This window comes from Notolepis coatsorum, assembly GCF_963971535.1.
Source record: "Notolepis coatsorum genome assembly, chromosome: 12".
NCBI lineage: Eukaryota > Metazoa > Chordata > Actinopteri > Aulopiformes > Paralepididae > Notolepis > Notolepis coatsorum.
The window spans coordinates 70,127,841-70,151,160 of NC_140176.1; the positions used below are offsets into that span (position 1 = coordinate 70,127,841).

Here is a 23,320-nt window from a genome sequence, read left to right on the forward strand (position 1 = left end):
TGACGTGGCACAAATGATATCAGTGCTTGTGTTGTTTCTGTAGGGTTACCCTCTCCTTGTTCAATTGGGCGCCTAATCACTATAGGGTCTCAGTCTGGGGGGGGGGGGGGGGGGGGTTAAATCTTTATTAATACTCAGTTGTTCCTGGAAAATTACAAGCATGTATCAGTACATCTCACTGACATCGCTAAATCGCGATATAACGATAACGATAAATATCGCGTTATATTTTAATAATCGATATCGAATATCGAAAAAAAAATCGATTTTTTTTTTTTTTTTTTTTTTTTGACCTGCAACAGGGCAGTTTTAAAACCAGAGACAGTGGACACTGGACAGACTTGTCTTTCTTGCCTGCAACTTAAAGTAATGGCTTTGCTTGTCCAAATGACAATACTGACCAAATTGAGATTTATTTTTCTCTTGTCCATTTATTTTGTTTGCTTTCTAATTTAAAATACAGTTTGAAACCGTCTGTACACAGTAGGCTATGTGTGCTAGCAGAGCTAGACTCCAGTCACGAGTCACGGTGCACATGTGCGGTGGTTTGTCCACCAAAAAAGCGCCAAAAGATCGAAAATAAACTAGCAGAGCCAGAACTGTTCAACTACCCTGGAGCCACGGCCAGCAGAGAAGCCGGTTTACTTTCGCTTTTAAACCAGCTGCAGCCTGAGAACTGGAGTGTGAGGGGATGTAACACTAAAGATGGCGGCAACGACAAATAATTGCTGCAAAATAAACATACATCTGTTGTTTAAAAAATAAAAAATGTTTTTTACTTATAACAATTTCGATAATTATCGATATCGAGAAATATGATAACATTATCATATCGTTATCGCGATATGATTTTTTGCCATATCGCCCAGCCCTATCACTAACTGTGATCATTAAAAAAAATATCCTTCAGCTGTAGGCTACTGCGTTCATTTGCAGAGGGAGGACAATTATGTACAGTGTGTAAGAAAGAAAAAAAAATTTTGATTAGTTGATCAACTACTAGCAACCCACAGGCAAGAAATTGGTCTTTTGGCCAAATGGATCCCCAGCATTTACTTGTGAAAATGGCTCAGAAACCCCTCTTTATTGCCTATGTACATAGATACAGCATACAATCTCTTAACTCATTGGACGCCAGTCACGAGTATAGTCAAGTTAACTCGCCGACGCTTGAGCGCCAATCACGAGTATAGTCGGGTTTTAATCGTTATTTCTTTTATTAGCGATATCCATTAATTTTCATCCATCCAACCTGATGTTATCGTTGGGAATGGGTCTGAGCTCACAAAAGGGCAAATACCGCCACCTATCGTCTCCCGGATGGTATTGCACATCATTGGATTGGATTGGCTGGGACTGTACATCAAAAAAAAAGTCCGGTCCAGGTTTCCCTTCTCGGGCATGCAGTATATTATACCACATTGACTGGGGACACTCTGAGCAGCGTGGATTATGTGTTTTGGATATATAACGTTGGATCAATAACCGCGATCAATATTTGGAATGGCGATCAGGAATTGGATTAATCTTTTTGCAGGACATCAGATGTGAGGTAAGGACTCTATGTTACCAATCTTGGGTTAATCAGATGTTTCTTTCACAGTGATCACAACGTGTCTGTGTGTGTGTGTGTGTGTGTGTGTGTGTGTGTGTGTGTGTGTGTGTGTGTGTGTGTGTGTGTGTGTGTGTGTGTGTGTGTGTGTGTGTGTGTGTGTGTGTGTGTGTGTGTGTGTGTGTGTGTGTGCGTGCCGTTTGGTGGGGGTTTGCTTGAGCTGTGGAACCTCTCAATGTGACAAATGGTCCCGACTGGAAGGATGAGACATTTCTTAAGTTGTGCTTCAGAAGGAAACTGTCCTTCTGTAAACTGTAAGTTCTGTATCGTTAGTGGCTTAGCTTGGCATCGCCTTCTGCACTATCTCGCGTACGTGCACGCGTACTGAATAAACCACAAATGTACCTCTAATACCAGTATTAGTCTGACCACACCCCTCATCAGCTTACCTTCATAAGCAGGTGTGTGGTCACCTGCTCTCCTCCTTCTCGCTTTCACCACAAGGAAGAGGTGCCTCGGTAGATCCCCACACTTGACACCATGATGGAAGAAATTGGATTAGGAACAGCTTGGGAAACAAGGATACGTTGACATCATATCTTTATTTTCTCTCTCACTATTTTCGAGAAAATACGGCGATATTGTCTTCGTACTGGAGTGTCTAGAAGATGATGATCATTCTACAAACCCTCCACCGGTTTTCGTATTGGGAGCACGCCGCTGCATGCTTCTCAACTGCAGTTCCTTGCTGTGTTTGTTGGGGTGAAACCTGTCAGACCACAGCTGAACTGTCGGACATGCCGCTGTTGTGAGGAGCGGTGCGTTCCAGGTTGGGTGAGTAGTGTTTGCTGGCGGGCTCCACTTGTCTGTTAGTGCTATGGGGGCTACTAGACAAAGTTTATGGAAACCGGCCCCAGGCTAGGGTCCTTTGTTTAGCCGTCTAGGCGACAGAAGGCCTTGGTCTGGCGACCATTATAGTTTTAACTAGTGGGCCGCGACCATTGACACTGGTGATCCCTGTGTGTTCTGGACGAGTGGATTCTCTCTGTCACCGTGTTAAGACCCCATCTTTCATATCCAAATGAGAGTATTCCTTCACGAGGGGATATGTGCATGTAATGTGCGATAGCGGCAGATTCATGTTCAAAGTCAGCTATACAGGCCAGTTGGTACTGTGCTGATTCCGCCGGACGTGTTAATGTCATCGTTGTGAAGCGGTGTTGACGTCTTGTTTTCTCTTTTCTCTTAAAAAGTGAGGAGGGTTCAGAACGGCGGCCTGTCTGGGTGAGTGTTATGTCATTGTTTACATGTTCATAGCTTACGGTTAGCCGGTCGGTGGCCTGGCGCGGGGTAGCTTGGCTTCTCGCGCGCCGCCGGGAGCTCGCTCCTGATCGCGTGCGTCGTAGATCGGCGTCTCGCGAGCGGAAGCGATAGCACCCGAACGGTTGGAGCAGCCGTTAGCTTGATGCTATTCTGTTGAACGTGCTTTGATTTTTAACATGTTTTACACTCTTGACCACGACGTCATCCTTGACAGGGGATGTTCGTCAACCCTGCCTGAGCCTAGACGGGGATTGCGTCAACAAAGAGGGCTGTGTTCTACGGTGGCTTGTGACTGCACTTCGCTGATCTGCGTTCCGGGCAGGTACGGGGTTGGCCAGACCCTCATAACACGTCTTCTGGTTTTACCTTGCTAAATGTATTGTGAATGACGGTGTTTTTTCCCAAAACGTGTGTTGTTGCAATGCATTTGAGATACGTTGCGGGTTGTGTGTGAGCTGTTTTTGTCACTGGCAGTAGCTTCTCCGTGCAGGTCGTGATGTATTGATCTGGTTGTTGTGTGAGAAACATCATGGTGTTTATGTGTACCGTGTACTCACTACTAAGGCAACTAACCTATGAAGCTATGCTTGGTGACGAGTGAGTAAAAGAATGTTCTTTCTCAGACTGTAATGACAATGGACAGTGAGTTCACACATTAACAGGTTTTCCTGTTTTAACTGGCCGTATTGAGGGTAAAATAGGAGGATTGTGTTTTTCCCCCCCCGGTTCCCTGGGGACTTTATCACCTCCTATCAGACATGTTGTGCATTAATTGTGTCTTTTGTGTGGTAGGGATACGATGTAACTCTCAGCTTGATTGCTGAGGTTGTGCTAAATCTGCTGGAGAAACTTATTTCCTAAAGGGAAATTGGTTTGGTTGCTGTCATGTGTGCTTAGCAAGGCCTGTGGTCGATACTAATCAAGAATGATGTATTCTCTCATTGTGATGATGATGGGTTGTGTGTGTCATGTGACCTACAACTGGGTTGTACTGGCCACAGAAGCACATGTGTATGTTGGACCGGGGTTCTTAGAGCCCTCTCTATTCTGTGTTTTTCCTTAGTAAAAATCAGATAGCAGGTTAGCTCGTGCGCTGTGTGGAGCTGTGAAACGCTTCATAGAGCTGACTATGACTGTGTCATATTCTCTTTTTGTCGTTACGTCGTATCATGGGTGTGGGGTCGTAAAGGGGTGAACTGGTAACCTTTCCTCTCCCCATTGTTCTGTCGGTCAGGGGTACACCCCCTGTCCTTCAAAGTTCCCGTCACGTGGCGGTTCGGCACGTTACGGGGGGGGGGGGGGGGGGGGGGGAGGGAGTTCCTGGTCCCACGGCCTGGTATATTGGGCGTGTGCACCGCAGGAATTCCCCCGCCATAGAGTACGTCACCGTGCGCGTCTCTGTTGGTAGGACTTCCGTGTGCTGTTCAGGTCCATGTGATGGATCTGTTTTCAGGGGGGGTGGTCAGGGCTCCTCCTCACCAAGCGCCTACTCAGGCCTTCTGTGAGTTCGGACTCCTTCTTCCATGTGATCCATGTGAGGAAGCCTCCATCAGAGTACAGAGCCTTCCTCCTCAGATTGTCAAAGTGAGTGGACCCTCTAGAAGGGTCCTTTTTCTATTGTATGTATATTCGATTCAATTCGTTTATTGAGTGTGTATGGGTTCGGTGCCTCTTCCCCGGAGGCCCTAAAACCAGTTTTTTACATGGCTCAAGGTGCAATATATTCTTTTCAATCTGTACAGCTCGCGTGGGAAGTCTCTCTGGGGATCCCCGTCTCTTTCCTATGGGAGGGTGGTGGGATGTAAAAATGTGAACATTTTTTACCCCGGCTGTGTAGACTGGGATACATACTGTTGATGCTTCCTTCTTTCTATTCCAGAAGTGTTGGAGTTAGGGAGTGTCACACCCCTCTTGTCGTTCCCCTGGGCGCCTTGGGGATTCAATGACAGGTCTAAATAGCCTGTTCATTGATGGGGGTGTGTCCCGACGCACGTATAGTGCTAGCTCGCTGTAAACAGGCGATTGACTGGCACGCCTTAGTTGCTTGTGGTTGAAACAGCGTTTTTATAAAGCAACTGAGATGGGGGTTTTTCCTCTTCCGGCGACCACATCCCATGACCTGGGTGGGTTGTCGACGGATCCTCGTTCATGTCTGGGGGATGATGACGGGATGGATCTGAACATATGTAGTGGGGTCTCACGCCCTTGGGGTGGGCCACCAGGCGCGGTTCGTCCCGGCGTCTGGGTGGCGCCTTCTTTTCATGTTAAGATCAACACGCATATCTGCCCTTCTCCTGGAGTAGGCATGTCGGCGTGGTTAGGGCACGGGACTGGTTCTGGTCACGCTGGTCCAGATCAGTTGAACCCGTTGTCCGCCGGGGATGCAGATCTGCTGTTCTGGTACCCTGAGGGACTTGGGCTTTTTTCAGGGGGAAAAATGCCAGGTCGGTCTGGGTGTCACAGGGTTAAGCGCTATGGAGACCCTGGTTGGGTATGTTTTTACTCAGCACTGTCGTCATGGCTTACAGCCATGCCATTCTGTACGCGCTCGATCTCGTCGGATCTCGGCCGCTACACAGGTTGGTCCTGGTTAGTACTTGGTTGGGAGACCGCCGGGGAATACCAGGTACGGTGTGCTTAGGGGCTGGTTCTCCATTGTTTTTCGCTCCTCTCTCACGCATGGCGAAGAGGGGCCTGTGGGGGTGGTTTTTTGACCTCCTCTGGTGACCCTGTGCTTCCCGTACCGCCAGGCCCGGTCCGAAGTGATGTTTGCGACCCGTAGGCCTGGGTTAACCCTTTTTGGAAACTGAAACACTTGTACTGCGGTATAGCCGGTGTATACCCGCAGGTGTGTTTTGGAGTTTTTTCTTGAGGGGTTATAGGAACAACCACCGCATTGGGTAACACCGAGGTGGTTGATTCCCTGGTGTGTTGGAGCAGTGTCAACTCCCGGGTTCACCGGTTGAGGGTGCCCCTGCACGTTCATGACGTCTGCCAATCGTGTCAGCCTTCTCTGCCTCGACCCCTCTGGGTGGGGGTTGTTAAATGGAGGCTTGGTCATGCAACACCGCCAGCTTACGCTCCTTCCGCCGGGGCGGCTGTGTTCAGCTGTCCCCTCTGGCGCCTGTCTCGTCCGCAGTCTCCAGGCTAGGGTTAACAGCCTGTTGCCTGGTTTTTCCCCGGTGCGCTGCCTGCTTCCGTTGGTTAACCTTTTTTGTGTGCTTACGGCCATGCTGACTGCCTATTCTGCAGGGTCAGTGTGCCAGGCGGTGTACTATTGGGGGGACGGGGCCCGCTCGGCTTACTGGCCTGGTTGGTTCCGCCTGGGAATACCAGGTGCAGTAACTGAGGGGCCTTTGTCCGAATACGCTGGCGATGTGGGGGGCGGGGCACTACGTGCCCACCTGGTGGGGTCTTGATGCTGGCATCATGGACTTCTCCGGGCCCCCATTCCAGGGAGTCCAGTCCTTTTGGTGGGTCTGGGTCTTCCTTCGTGCTCCGCTGCTACGGCCTTGCCACGGGGTTGGGTTTGCCCTTGACCCCGTGATTCTGGGGGCAGTAACGAGGTTGTTCCTCCGTTCGTTCCCGGGTGGCATGCGGGTTGTGCGTGTGTGTAGTCGTGGGTCAAGCCACGGTCTGCTCACCCTGTGCGTTGAGTTGCTTGAGTGCCTCTTCGCACGGTCGGGTCCGTCGCCCTCCCGTGACGTCCCTAATAGGGGGGCTACCCTCCATTAGGGGGGGTCGGGGGGGCTCGGCCCTCCCTGTTCTGATGGTTTTGGGGGGCTGTCAGCGGGGTGTATTTGTCAGCCAAGTGGCTCCGCTTGGCCTCCCTTGTGCAGAAGGCGATGCCAAGCTAAGCCACTAACGATACAGAACGTTAGGTTATGACTATAACCAAGTTCTGTTAGTTAGGGGCGATGCTTGGCATCGGACGCCGCTGCAGCCCTTGTCCTCACCTTGTGGTGAAAGCTTGGGAAGGAGGAGAGCAGGTGACCACACACCTGCTTATGAAGGTAAGCTGATGAGGGGTGTGGTCAGACTAATACTGGTATTAGAGGTACATTTGTGGTTTATTCAGTACGCGTGCACGTACGCGAGATAGTGCAGAAGGCGATGCCAAGCATCGCCCCTAACTAACAGAACTTGGTTATAGTCATAACCTAACGTTACATTGTTAATTTAGTTTGTATTTACTTTTATAGTTTAAGTTAATTCAATTAAAGAAATTGTAACTACAATATTGTATCTACAATTACATTTAAATTAAAACATTGTTTGTTTTTCAACCATATCTGCTGACAATATAATTTCTTTATATATTGAAGGCTACATCCTGCTACCTTTCCAGCTTCTCTATTTCAAGGCAATATTTACAAAAACTAAACTAAAACTAGTAATTTCCTATACAAACATGTTTCCTACTATTTATTAGGGATGTCCGATATTATCGGCCTACCGATATTATCGGCCGATATCGGCATTAAAATGTGTTTCTATAACCTTTATTTACCCAGGCAAGCAAGTAAGAACAAATTCTGATTTTATTTATTGTCAAAAGTATGCATAATGTTGTGTTAATTCCACAACAAGAGATATGTAATGTTAATTCCCTGAAATTATTCCATTTTTGGGGGGGGGGGAAACCCTGCATATATCGGTATCGGTTCGGTTGATATCGGTTGATATCGGTATCGGAAATTAAGAGTTGGACAATATCGGTATATCGGTATCGGTAAAAATATCGAGCATCCCTACTATTTATGCATAATAATCATCTGTTCTGTGCGCACGCAAGGGAACATGTATGCGACTATGCGCACGGGAGCATGCGTGCATGTGGCATCATTTAAACAGAGTACAGCCACTTCTGAAATTACGACTGCACCCCTGGCTGGCAGTATTATACTGTAGGTCTAACACAGGCATTCTCAAAGTCCTGTCTAAATGATCTAATCTAATCTTAGAAATTAAGTAAAGTGAATAGTACTGGGTGTTGAGCATAACAGTATCTAAGTTAATTTACTTCTGACCATTATAGTTATAGTCAAAGTATTTTCCTATGAACTGAAACGTATAAGATGTTCTCAGTGTTCAGTTACAGCTATGATTATGAAGCACGATAGCTAATTAGCTAACAGCTGCAAAAACGAATATGTTAAGACATTGATATCAGGAGCTATCTGTAGCTACTGCTAGCCAGCTAGATAACGTTAGACAATGCCTCATGTATTAAACTAAAGTGAATAGTTGACAGGGTAATTTTGTTTAAACAGTAACGTTAGCTAGGTAGCTAACTTTAGCTCAAAATTCAAGCAAGCATGAAATCATTACAGTAAGCTTGCACACCACGCCCCGCTCCGTCATCGGGGACACTGGCGCTCACCCGAGACCACCTATTCCAGCGGTCCAGGTTTGGAGCGAATCAGCGTCCCCGGTGACGGGGGGAGCGTTCTCATCAAACCCTATTTTGGTGCGATTGCGCTCTGATTCGACCCCGAATGGCTAGTGTGAAAGCCCCCTGAGAACTCCGCTGAGAATTGGATCATGTTTTTCGCGCGTGTCATCGATCGGTTTTCACGATCGGCAAAAATAAAGCATTATCGGAATTCACAGATCTCATATTTATACTGAATATCGGTCGATACCAGGGGCGGATTTAGGATTATAGGAGATCCGGGGCTTAGCCCAGATAGGTGCCCCCCCCCCCCCCCCCTTTTCTTTTTTTTTTCTTCAATTTTTTTATAATTTTTTCTTTTTTTTTGCAGGCAATTGCACGTACAGGTTAATTAAATTAAAAAAAAAATTAATTAACCTGTACGTGCAATTTCCTGCAATATAGAGCCTTCAATCTTGACCAATAAAGCTGCTCTTTTCACTATAAAACTCAGTTAACCATAACGTAGTTATGGTTAGATTTATATATTGGGGGGGGATATATCATATTTTTCATATGATCAAAAAGTGGTGGAGCAAGAGCATACCTTTGCTCCCCCAAGTTCAATAGTGGGAGAGCAGAGATGCTCCGAATGCTCTTATGGCCAGGCGTCTATGATTCACTGATACAAAGTAAAATAGTGCAGTGCAATAAAATAGTTAGTAAAATAGAATAAAATAATGCAATAGTGCATTGCAATAAAATAGTTATCGTATTTTTTCTGGAGGCCGGTAAGGAGTGCATTACAGTAGTCGAGTTGGCTTGAGATAAAGGCATGGATCTGGTTTTCAGCGTCCTTTTGATTTATAAATGGCCGTACTTTAGCTATGTTTCTAAGGTGGAAGAATTAAGTTGTCAACTTGTTGATTGTGATTTAAAGCTTAGGTCTGAGTCTACCATGACACCAAGACTTAACTCACTCAAATACAGTTAGCAGCTGGATAGACCACAGATGGAAATTAGCTTCTGCTAAATCTGGTGCAAACATATTTTCATGTAACAATGATGAATTCATTTTTTTTTTTTTTTTTTTTTTTTTTTTTAAATAGATTCGGGGCTTTAGTGACCACAGTATACTGTAATAATTCAAAAATGAAAAAGCTCCATGCGATTAGCACAAATCTGGCCTGGGTTTCCCAGTTTTGCTGTACCTTAAGTTTCTACAAAGCTTTCTAAGGTATACCTTTCAAAAGGAGATCCCTTCTCTGCTAGTGTTTCCAAGACTATGCCTCAGCAGTTGCCTGAACTAAGGGACAGCCTCAACGGTACATCAGATGTTGGAGCTGTCCTTGACTGTGTCACTAAGAAAGTGTATCAAATAATCTATGCCATGCAATTCGATTGGCTCACTTGTATGGGCTTATGAATGACGTTTTAATGTAATACATGTTGTCATAATCATTTTACATCTAATTCTAATATTGCAGAAGAGGAAGTTATGAGATCATCTGCCAATCTCAAGACGAGACCTTGTGATAGTTTAAATAAATAGATATAGGTTGGGCGGCTGGGTGGCGCAGCGGACATTGCGCTCGTCACCAACGCAAGAGACACCGGGTTCGACTCCGGCTGTCGGCGTTGCCTCCGGCTTGGGCCAGCCGTCATACTAACTCAATTGACAGAGTTAGCAGGTGGAAGTCGATGGGTGGTAATCTGGACGTTGTGGACAGCGACTCCTACAGGTCGGTTGGGGACGCCTGCACAGCAGAGACAGGAAAATGGCGGGGGTAGTGTGAGCCTCCCACACATTACATCTCGCCAATGAGAGTCCGCGCTGGCAGGTGAAAAGATGTGACAGGCTGCCTCCACATGTATCGGAGGGGACATGTGATGCAAGGCTTCTATCCTCCCTACAACCGGCCAGTGGGGGGCATATGCAAGCAACGTTCAAGACAGGGGAGGGGAGAATTGGCACAGCGGAATTGGGATGGGAGAAAAATAGAAAAAGAGGAGAAAAAGTGGATCAAAAAATATATTTTAAAAAAGCTGCAAGAAAATGGTAAATGTCTGGCAGCAATGGTTTCCAAATACTTACTGTCAAATTACAGTAAAATCAAATATATTTACAGTGTTACAAAGGGTCAGATTAAACCGAATATATATATTTATTTATGGATATATATTGAATAGTATTTGTATGTCGTTTGATATCCCTTGTATATTCTTTGTACATATACACGGAATATCCCTTTAGCCTACTATAGCCCATAATATTTCATTCTCCTATTGGATGGCGTGCCACCAGCGCCAGTGCCGTGCCCCTAGAGCCGACTTGAAAGCTACCGACATGACTTGTCTCAACATGCCCGCTTCTGCCCAGGGCTACGAGACAGTGAGCAGGCTGGCACTTGATTATTCCCCGTACATATAAATATGGCGTAGGTGAATACTGAGTTAGTTCGCCTTTTCAGTTCGAGTTGAAGTTCAGTCTTGTACAGTTACCCAAGTGACGTCTCACCCACTATGCAACGTGCGGTGCAGTAGGGCTCGTATTGCCTCAAATAGAGTTGTGTTATCCTACTACGTTTGTTCAACGTATCGTTCGCTATTTACTAGTAAGCCTTCATTACGAGTCAAAGACCACGTGAAGTGGGTAATTGTGTGTCTACATAGAGCACTTATTGCCGCGTGCTAATAGGATAGTAACGTCAAGTTCAACCGTGGACCACCGCGCACCGGAGGATCTCCCCGGCGCCAGTAGAGCCACTTTCCGGCAGGATTACTATTATTATTCTTCATTGCTTTGACTGTGGCTGCTGGAGCAGAGAACCGTCTACCCCGCTGCTGTGTGGGATCTACCGTGAGGACATCATTCGAGCCCGTCTCAAGGAGAGACTCCACGGCTTCACCTGTGCGGCGCGCACCCTGGGATTACAGCTGCCGTTTCCCCGCTGAGCCAGGGAGTAATATACCGTCTCCAGGTGCCTATTGAAGCTCCCTGTGGAACTATTGACTTTGTATAGAGCATTGCCTCCCCCTGCTGGCTTACAACCGGTAGTACACCCCCTTCCCAGAGCACCATAGATATAATTCCTAATATCCATATTGACGTGCCTACGCACATTCTTTGCCTTATAAGCGCATCTAAGTAATGTAATATAATATTCTTGCTGTAATAAATATTCTAAACGAGTATTTGTGTGGAAACCGTTTCATTGTGGAGGAGTTCTCATCTGATATACTTGTGTACGGTATGGCCAGTAATGTACATAAGACGGTAGTGGTTTAATGATACCATACTTGATTAATACAGTCAGGGAATTGTACCCCTCAGTTACATACAGATTACAACCTTTATTTAATGGTTAATATTTTGATAAAAGGTAATTTACTGTATTTTTATGGTATTTACACTTAAAGTATAAAAACAAAGGTAATCTGTAAACTGTTTACAGTGTAGGCCATAGTCTGGGACTTCTTGGGAGCCCAGGAAAAAGCATACAGGTGGATTATTTTGTTCTTATTGAAACAAAGGTCTAATGTTAATCATTTTTCTCACACAAGATATGGGCAACTGTAGCAGGATATCCGTTGATTCCATTGATCCATTGATTCCCATTGACTTTTCTCTGCAGTGCGATAATGATCATAAATGAAAGACAAGCACGTCTGTGGAAAGTGATCATGATTAATTCTATCCAGGGTATGCAATGGCATTTTTAACCTGGGTCAGTAGTGTTAAAGAGGGTATTCAATTAAATATTGCCAAAGCATTAGTCTGCCCAGCCATCGTTCTCCACTCCAGCAGCAGACGTGACGGAGGTGTGTTACATTTTCACTGTTTTCCTTCCCTCACTCACTCGCCCACTTGCTCAGAGGAAGAAAAGGCCTCATCATAATACTATACACGGCTCAATTAAAGGACGTCAGGGAAATAATGGGACGAGGATACGTAAGAAGCAAACACAATATACCCTAGTTTGTCTGCTCGCAAACAGTGGCACGCACCAGCAGAGGGTACAATATAACACAGCCTGTTAATTATTTTGGTTCTAGACAGACATTTATGGATGGCTTTTATCATTTGCATAGGCTAATTGGGACATGCAGTGCAGGTTACTCAAGATAGTAGCCTAAATGTATAATAATATTATCAAATGATATAGGACTACTTTATTATCATTATGATAGGATTAGACATAGACATTCTCACTATGTACTATGCATAGAGGTTTTAATTTTATTAATTTAATTTAATTAAGGTTAATTGTCATTAAGTTCATTTTGAACTAATGATGTAATTTAGTAAAGTAGATGCACACTATATTTGCACTGTCAATTTAAAAAGCAAAATGTTGGCCTATTAAGGCTAAAACTGTGACAGGAAGAAGAGCAGAGCTGTTGCTAAGGGAACAGCTATGAGTGCCTCAGACCACCCTTCTAAAGGTATACCTTTCAGACTGTATGCCTTAGCTAAGGAGGCTCGAGGGAGCCATTCAGCCATAAAGGATCAAAACTAAATCAATCAAGATTTGGAGCAAATGATCATCCATTTCCTGGTACGGTAGCATGTAAGGGTTGATATCCACCGATTCCTCAAGGTTTCAGGTGATATTTCTATCAACACTCTACTTTAAATGGACTGCATTATGGAAAATTGACTACATGCCTCTCATTCGCCCATTCACTCACACATTCACGCACCGATGGTGGAGGCAACCATGCAAGGTGCCAACCTGCTCATCGGGAGCAATTAGGGGATAAGTGTCTTACCCAAGGACACTTCGACACGCTGCCGGGAGGAGCTGGAATCAAACTGGGAACCTTCCAATTACCAGATGACCACTCTATACCTACCGAGCCACTGTCGCCCCTCAAGACCTGAGTACTGAGTAATAATAATAATATAGGCGGTTGCATTGCTTGTGTTACAGCCACAGGTTTATATAGGGTTAAAACCTGAAGCGGAATTTATTTCGCAACCTCTCTATATTCCTCATCCCTAATGTCAGATGATATCTCTATCAAGTTCAAGTTTCAAGTTTGTTTATTATTTGTCAGAACAAAATACAGTAAATACGGAAGCCCTAAGAGGCCGTACATTCATACATTTTATTTACTCCGTTTTTCCCGTGATAACGAGTTAATTTAATTTGTTTTCTCGTGATAACGGGATAATTTTCTCGAGATCTCGAGAAAACGAAACGCTAGTCTAGTATATATTAGATCACTGCAGGAAACATCATTCAGTGTCGCAATGTCAGAGGAGCAGGAGGATATTGATCACGGCGTGACATATCTCTTCAATCAAGGCCTGACACAGGCTGAAATAGCTTTATGCCTTGCTGTTATAGATAATATATATATACACATTAGTGTGCGTCATCTAAGAAGACGGTTAGCAAAGGCTTCAGCTTTACCGGCGGCGCAATTAAAGTGAGCTCTCAAAGAGCACCTGGCTACGGGAGGCTGCAACTCGAAACTGGCCCCTGTATGTCCAAACCCCTCCTACCCCCTCCATGTACAGTTTCCTCCCCATCGTATGTATATTTTCTGTTAGGATCTCTGTTTAACAGTACTGTATATTTGCATATCTTGTATGTCACAAATGTAACCGTACTGTGTATACCTGTATGTCATGTACCCCCCTAAAATAAATTAATCCGTTATCACGAGAAAACGGACTTCGTTATGACGAGATAACAAGATAATAAGTCGTTATCACGAGAAAACGGACTTTGTTTTGTCGTGATAACGAGAAAATGATCCCGTTATCATCAGAAAGAAATTAAATTAACTTGTTATCACGGGAAAACGGAGTAAATAAAATGTATGAATGTACGGCCTCTTAGGGCTTCCGTAGAATACTTTATAATGAAATGCTTGTTTCTGTATGAGCCCCTGAGAGGTTGCTACATACAGTAAAAAGAAAGTAAGTAAAAGAAATTAAGAAGTAAAAAGTAGGTAAAGTCAATATACATATTATATACAATCAGTGTTGGGAAAGTTCACTTTCTACATGAACTAGTTCAGTTCACAGTTCACAAAGTTTAAAATGAACTAGTTCTAAAGTTCATGGTTTCAAAAATGAACTAATTTATAGTTTATAGTTCTTTTTTCAATACGTTGCTGCGAGCTATTATTTTTCGAATGTATTGCCACAACCCATAATAGAACCACAGAATCCTGGCATTTCCATAACGCTTTGCTGCCGCCCATTCATCCACACTAGTAGCAGCTGCAGCTTTCATCTCTACAGTATATTTTCAAAAACATGAGGAAAAACGTGCTGCTTGAATGGTCTTTATTAAGTATAATAATCTAAATATACTTAAAGTACCAAAAGTGAAAGTAGTCATTGGGCAAATATAAACATGTGCCGATATAACTCTGTACTAACACAACACGAGGTAGGAACCAGGTTCAATATTCAAAGTGCAAAACATTTACTGACTTTAACTAAAACTCTTTTAAATGCTCATATTGTACACCGACGCCGCTTAGAGTCTGACTCTGAGCGAGTGCAGCGTATTCTAAAAGTGCGAGTGCTGCTGCTCTACTACCAGACTCCCCGAAGCTCCGCCCAGAGAGGTTGCCAGATTGTGTGGTTTTCAGCATTATTTTGAAGCCTGTTTACGGTGTGTTTTAACACCGGATCTCCTCACTGGTAAACAAGAATACCCTGAAGACTCTAGCAGGAGCACTCATTCAAGGGTATTACGACTGCTTGCACCTCATGGTACCAAAGCACCTCAAAGGCGCTAAAAACAAAATTACAAACATCTCAAAACAAACTGGTCAGACTACTGCTTGACCTTACTCCTAGAACCCACCTCACCCCTGCCCACTTTGACAACCTAGGATGGCTTAGAGTAGACGACAGAGTACAGCAACTTGCAATGGGCCTGGTCTACAAGATACACTACACGACCAAGGTACCCATGTACATGACAAAATACTTCCCAAAGGTCAGTGAATACCATGATCACAACACCAGAGGGAGCTCCACAAATCATGTTAAACCCAGATTCGGCTCAAACAAGGGACTAAACACGTTTCGCAATTATGCCACATCAATGTGGAACGCCCTACCCAAAGCTGTAAAGGAATGTGAATCACTACCCACTTTCAAAAACACTCTCAAAAAACACCTAAGGGAGACTGCAACTCGAAACTGGCCCCTGTAAATGTCCGAACACAACCCCCTCCAATGTACAGTAAATTACCAAGTATGGTCTTGTCAATAATCCAATGTACAGTTTTGTTTGTACAGTTGTACAGTGTCCCCCCCACCCACCCCTCCTACCCAACCCCCCCCCCACCCACCCCTCCTACCCAACCCCCCCCCCCCCCCCCCACCTCCAATGTACAGTCCCCCCCCACCCCCACCTACCCAATCCAATGTACAGTTTCTACGTCAAATGTATATACTCTTTTTTTTCTGGACTCTTTTTGTATCACAAACAGTACTGTAATTGCAAATCTGGTATGTCATAAATGTATAGATGTAGCAGTACTGTCTATCTGTATGTCAGGTATGTCATATATGTTACGATGAATTGAAAATGGGGGACCCTGATGTAAACAAGACGAAAGTCTTTCTCTGGTCTGCATCCCCTTAACAATTGTATGTATTGAGCTGTACTGTACTGTACCCATTCTGCAATCTGTTAATAAAGTTTTCAATCAATCAATCAATCAACTGGGTTTTCGGCTGAAAGGCATATGAAATCTGGCACACGTTTGAACGCCGTTATAATATAGTGCTGAGAATGAACGCACTTTTGAACGCCGTTAGACAGCGCTGAGAATGAACGCGTTCTCAATTACGTTCATTTAGGGGGGGAAACATCCGTTCAGTTCCCGTTCGCCCAAAATACGAACGCGTTCACAAACGATCGTTCATTGAACGCGTTCAGGTACATCACTGCATACAATATACAATACAGAGTCAAATGAGTAACAGTGAGGTACAATGCAGAAATGAGATGAGGTACAACACTTAGGGTAGGGTGCAAATGAGGTATGAATGTAGTGCAAATCTCTTTAATAATAGATAAATATAAAGTGTGTTAAAGTGTCTAAAGTGAGTAAAGTGAGTACAGTGAGTGGTAAGGTGAGTGTTTGTTTAAAGGGAGTGTGTACACGTGTGGATGTGTGTGCAGTGTGTGTAGATGATGGGTTCTTACATAGTGTCATTGTCATTGAGCATCCTGATAGCCTGGGGATAGAAGCTCCTTCTGAGTCTCTCTGTACTGGCCATGAGACTCCGGTAGCGCTTGCCTGACCGCAGCAGTTCATTCACTTTGAGACCACGAGAGCTTTTGAAATATGATGTCGGCAGTTTTTAGTTTTTTTTATCTTTCCTACTGAAATGATTTCAGCCGGCTTTGTGGAGTTAACAGTTTGGAGCAAAGTTTCCCTTTCCCCGGTAAGCTCACAAGGACTTACTGCTATCTTTTGATTTTTTATAAAATCAGTTGCAATAGTAAATGTTGGTGAGTTTGCGCCTTGCGTACTGCGTTGTGTGAGAAGAGAGGGGAGAGAGAGAGAGAGAGAGAGAGAGAGAGAGAGAGAGAGAGAGAGAGAGAGAGAGAGAGAGAGAGAGAGAGAGAGAGAGAGAGAGAGAGAGGAGAGAGAGAGAGAGAGAGAGAGTCAAGTCAAGTCAAATCAAGAGTTTTATTTGTCACGGCATACAAGTATACAATGAAATGCGGGTGGTCTTGCCCGCAACGATGTGCAATACAGTGGTACAACATATAATAGAATCCAATAAAAACAACATTGTGCAATAACAGGTAACAGGTAACATGGTGTGGACATCTCGGTATCTGTACATAGTTATTTACAGAGCATATAGGACATGCTAGGTAGAGAGAGAGAGAGAGAGAGAGAGAGAGAGAGAGAGAGAGAGGAGAGAGAGAGAGAGAGAGGAGAGAGAGAGAGGAGAGAGAGAGAGAGAGAGAGTGGTATGTATGTGATAAATAAACCTCTTGAATCTTGCCATATTCAATCAGTTTCAGTAACAGAACAGTACATATTGTAATAGACTCTCTTGTTGTTGTTTTGTGGTCCGGGCTAGGGGGCTGCACGATTAATCGATTTTTAATCGAAATCGCGATTTTTGGAATGATGCAATTATCAAATCAAAAAAAAAATCGCACATTTTTTTATTTACTTTTTTTTACTCTTTTTTTTACCAGGAAGTCCCATTGAGATACAAGATCGGTTTGGGAGAGGGAGGTAAGGAGTTTTAGATTGAGTGTTGTGGAAGTTTTAGACTTCAGAGAGGGAGAGTAAAATACAGAAAAAAAGGTACCGTTGGATACCGGGTATCGATTCCCAGGTAAAAATAAACATTTTCAGGCTCGGTGTCTCGAAAAGACCCACGGCGTAGGCCAGATGCAAGCCGCATTTTACATAAACCTTTGTGGGGCTGCTTATTATTTTTTTTTTAATTATAATCGCAAATGTAATCGCAATCGCAATATTTGTCAGAAAAATCGCAATTAGATTATTTCCCAAAATTGTGCAGCCCTAGTCCGGCTTGAACTTTCCATGATAAAAAGTGTCATATAAATCCATTTAGTTAGATCCAACACTGTCTGAATGTACAGTATCTCGTGATTATCCCTCCGACTCCTGAGAATACACTTCTTATTACCGAACCAGCTAAACGACAGAGTATAGCCTGGCTAAGCTAACTCATGATCTGAAATACTCCTGGCTCCTCCTCCAAGCATTATTTTCTGTCTGACGACTGACGAGACGACTGACGAGTGGCGCACTGAACTTGCTTCGAGCGCTAGAAAACGCGCCCCCAGACATCATTTTTGAAGACCCTAATAGGCTACATTTATTTGCTGCGGCTGCAGCGATACATTGGCTGCAGTGACGCCCACCTAGGGCTGGGCGATATGGCCTAAATATGATATCACGATATTTTCGGACCTTTCGGCGATACACGATACACATCACGATGTTTTTCTTTTTTTCCCCAAACAATTCATTATGAGGCTTACCAAGACAGTATTTGAGTTTGCAAGCTACTGTAACATTAAAGATAAAATAAAATACCCATGCATTTAGCATTTTTATATTAGATTTAGATTATTGGATTATTAGATTATATATTGCATATATTTAGCAATGCGATATTATATGATTTAGATATGAAATATGATGAATTGAAAATGGGGGACCCTGATGTAAACAAGACGAAAGTCTTTCTCTGGTCTGCATCCCCTTAACAATTGTATGTATTGAGCTGTACTGTACCCATTCTGCAATATGTTAATACAGTTTTAAATCAATCAATCAATCAATAGCATTTTAGCATTTTTATGAAACTACTGTATATTTGTATGTCTCTAAATGTTTTGATGAATTGAAAATGGAGGACCCTTATGTAAAAAAGCCGAAAGTCTTTTTCTGGTCTTCATCCTCCAGTCCACTCTTGTTGTATTGAGCTGTACTGTATTGTACCCATTCTGCAATCTGTTAATAAAGTTTTCATTCATTCATTCATTCATTAATTCTGACGGAAAACAGAATAATTTTGATTGACAGTCGAGTCTGCCAATTACATCACACCGCTTGCACCCGCCCTGCTGTTCTTAGCACCAATCGGCAAGCGCTATTAGTTTTTGACTTCCAGATTGTCCTCCATTGATTTTGACGAGTGCTCACAACAACAAAGCTACTAACGTTAGCTCGCCGCGGCCGACGAGTAGGAGACCAGTGCTCCGCAGGATGACTAAACGAGGCATAATGATTTTACTGCAACGAATGTTATAATAAAAGCCTTTCCATACATCTGTCTGATTGAAAACTTTATTAACAGACCGCAGAATGGGCACAACTCAGTCAGCACGGGCTGAGATATGAACGGACCGAGTAATGCTTGCTATCTATCTAGGTGGTCTTCGGACGTTGCTATGTTCGGGTAAATACGCTGATGTTATTGAACGTGTAACTATATAACGTTAATGCCACAAAACGAATGCCTTTACTGCATCAAAGTTACTACTTATGATTAACTGTGTGTGTGTGTGGGGCGGCGTTCAAAAGTCCGAACGTGTGGACCAGATTGACGCGACACAATCCTCTTGGTCAAAACATCACGATATCCACGATACGTTGAAAAAGTGTATCGTTAATGAACTGTACCCGATATTTATATAATATCATTATATCGCCCAGCCCTACGCCCACCACTGTGAGCGTTAAGTCTATGCACTGAGGCTTGGAGGTAGATGTCTATCAGGAGAGAGTGACGTGAATCACACACAAAACAATGATTTATATTTGATATATTAACGTTATTGTTCATTTTAAACACAAACATACTTAAAATTAGTAATTATTATTTATTTTAAACATGTTTATTGTATTTTTAGAGTCCAAAATCTAAATCCAAAAAAAAAAATTTCTTCTTCTCCTTCTCTCTCCACCAGGGGGGGGGGGGCCGGCGCCCGAGCGCCCTCTAACCAGCCGCCACTGGTCAACAGGCTTTATTTCCTTCTCTTTCTCCTCAACATTAGGCTTAGAATTTGGAGTAGAATCTCTGGTATCTATAGCTCCATTTAAGGTTCAGTTCAGTTAGTGTATACAGCACATACATAATGTGATGTGAGATATATAGTACATGATATATACAATATAGTACCATAATATAATAGCATATACTGCAAATATAGTTCAATATAATATACAAATTAATTATAATATGATTATATAATGTAATATGATATAACGTACAATACAGTATCATATGTTTTTTTTTTTAAATATGCAATTAAAGCTCTTCTTCCCTTCTGTACTATCAAAAATAGATTGTTTTAGTCTAGATTTGAATTGATTTATGTTTTCACAATCTTCCCCAACCATTGTTTCGGCCTGTCATCCGGATGGTGCCCTATAGGCCAGTGGTTCTCAACGTGGGGTCCGGGGATCCCCGCGGATCCTGGAGGGGGTTCGAGGGAGTCCCCAGCAAATGGGGAATATCAATTAATTTCACTAAAATATTCTTCACTAGACGTTAGTACAGTGAGAGAGGGTATACGAATGACTATTCTGCTCTCTCCGCAGTTATCTCTCCACCTATAGTAGACAGTTATGGAATTCTGGATTAAATCATATGTGACATCAAATATCTTGTCAGATTAATGTCCTGGGACAGGATCTCATCAAATGGGGGTCCTTGGCCAATTCTGTATCAATTTGGGGGTCCTTGACATGAAAAGGTTTGAGACGGCTTATACCACCTATGGTGGCCCTGGGGGGAATCTTGGGGCATGCTCTACTACTGGGAGAGAGATTTTTCATAAAACAGCTCTGGAATACTAATTTCTAGGGCTTTTTCATAAAGGATATCTGACTAAATTGTGGGCCCTGTACCTTGAACAGTATGCTGAGGAACCCTTTTAATTAAAGCCATGCTTACACAGGCACATATTGTAATTAGAATTAGGGAGATAATGCAATTAATGAACACACAAATCCTGGGGATCTCTGTGTAGCCGGTGTGATCTTGTCTGCGTTGTGTTTAGTCGATTCGACCCCTGTTAAGGGATCGCCCTGAGTGGGAGTTGAACCCCGGACGCCCGCGTCGCGGGCGGCATCACAGACCACTAAGCAAGAAGTGAATTCACTTCTTGCTTCCGGGTCTGGATGCCTCTGGGGAGTGAGTTTACTTGCAGTACCGCTTACCATCCACAGCCACTGAACTACTTGTACCATCGTGACTGCGGTACCTCCGTTACATCTGTACCTTCGGTAGTCCAGGGCCTCAGTACATTTGCCCCAGTTAATCCATGCACGACTACTAGTCCTATGACCAATTAATGTCTTAAGTCGAGGACAGCCATTTTGTTGTCACTCTTTGACCCCACACTGAGGCATGCAGCAGTGTAGTCTATTCTTAAACAGGCAGTAGCCAGTTGACAGTACTCCTCCAGCACTGAAAGCTGTGCATTAAAAACTTTTGGCGCAATGTCACACAATGCTTACGGTTCCACAGTACACACACTGTAGACAGCACCCATCCCCCAGCTTCAGTTATACTGGCTAGCGGTTTGCCGTGTTCCTTGACACCAAATTCACATGACTGGGTGAAAAATTGCACATTTCTGTGGACCAACCGACCGACTGACCTATAGGGCTGCTGGTCACTGTCAAACTTTCAAAGCTTTTCAAATTGATCTAAACTGTATTCTTAAGCATATTGCACATATGTATATTATAAATTGTATTCATATTATGTGAAATGTGTTTTTTGCTATAAAAAAATTGCAGTTCTGTGGTCATTCTGTGAGTGAGTTTGTGTTAGTGTTAGAGAGAGAGAGAGAGAGAGAGAGAGAGAGAGAGAGAGAGAGAGAGAGAGAGAGAGAGAGAGAGAGAGAGAGAGAGAGAGAGAGAGAGAGAGAGAGAGAGAGAGAGAGAGAGAGAGATGAACAGGGAGGGTAAACCAAGGGGGAGAGGAGGCCTTGAGACAAACCAGATGAAGGAGATAGTCTTTCAAACCCTACAGTACAGACATAACACACTCCCACTCCATTGGTCAAGAAACACACACATTCTCACACACAAACATGCAAAAACAGACACACACACTGGACTTATATGGTCTGTATCCTCTAACAGCTGCAGAAAGTTTAGAGAAAACACACACCCACGCACACTTTAAACATCGTGTAGTCACTGTAGTGTGTTGACATTTTGTTAGCCTATTATATATGTTTAGTTGTGGCGTGTTGTTGTACGTGCTGCTGTGATGTCAAGCCCAGCTGTGCACTCTCCCTCCCCGAGAGACGGTTATCCTGATATAGATAAATCCCGCTCAAATAAAGGACTGTATAGGCAGCATAAAGGCCTGGGGATAGACCATCAAAGGAGGGGAAAAGGATATAATATGCCCCCTCTCTCCCTCGGGCGCGTCATGCACCGTGTGATGCGCCCTGGCAGGGGACTCGGGGAGATGGCGATGGCGAGAGGCAGATAACGGATTCCTAAAGATTGCGATATAGCCAGGCAGACCTATACTCGTTTCACACGCGCCCACGCACATGCACGCACACACACACACACACACAGACACACACACACACACACACACACACACACACACACACACACACACACTGAAACACAGAATGATAATGGAGCGAATGCAAACGTGTCAACATCTGTAACTCATCAATGTGTAACTCTATGCTTTGTGGCTCTATAGGTTAGGTTACACTCTCGGTTGCGCGACAGACACACACCCACAGCATTTTATAATCTGAGGGGGGGGTCGGAGGAGACGTTTAGAATACTGCCCCCAGCCCCCGGCCTGCAGAGCCCCTGCTATATGAGCGACGTCAGGGGGTTGAACCACCAAGCGCATCTGGACCGACCGGGCGCGTCCCACCATCCAGATGCGCAGACCGAGTGCCCGGTAGGCAGCTATAGAGGCTATTTTAGGTATTATGTCCCAGAATAAAAATGTCACATCTTACCCATTGATACCCCTCGATTGCGCCGGTAGTGCTGAAGAAGACGGTGTATCTATGACGGGAAAGGCAGGAATCCGGTGGCTTTCTGAGGGTTTAATTAACCCGGACCGAACCCCAGCCGCCGCCCGCACAAGAGATCCGCTACAGCGCTGGAGCGGGAGGGGCGTGCGATGTAACCATATTCCTCCTTCCGTTTGTTCCTCTCGGTGACACGAAAGAAGAGGCTGAGCGAGTGCCCAGAAAACGGAAAACCGCTGATGTTCAGAAAAGCGCTGTGCTTTTCTCTCTCTCTCTGTGTGTCTCTCTCTGTGTCTGTCTCTCTCTCTCTCTCTCTCTCCCTCGGTGTGTGTGTGTGTGTGCGCGTGCGTGTGCGTGTGTGAGAACTGGCAGCGTCGTCGCACCTATAGCATACAATACAAATCTCGCGAGATGTCAAATTACCCCCAAATTAGTGCGTCGTGAACGATTATGGTACTTCAGCAAATTATATAAAGATTGAACAGAGAGATAGGCAGATTCATTTTCTGGTATTTGTCCCGAGGATGTCTATATTGTCTGGGTGCTGCCAAGTGC

At 44.2% G+C, this 23,320-nt stretch overlaps 1 protein-coding gene across 1 annotated transcript in view; it reads right to left on the bottom strand.

The window, feature by feature from the left end:
• The window catches only part of sh3kbp1 (SH3-domain kinase binding protein 1), a 107,591-nt gene extending 84,537 nt beyond the window's left edge, over positions 1-23,054 (bottom strand). The window contains 1 exon segment of the mRNA XM_084326338.1: positions 22,751-23,054. Within this exon segment, the coding sequence (XP_084182464.1) occupies positions 22,751-22,754 (4 nt within the window). The 5' untranslated portion in view covers positions 22,755-23,054.
• Between the last annotated feature and the right edge of the window lie 266 nt (positions 23,055-23,320).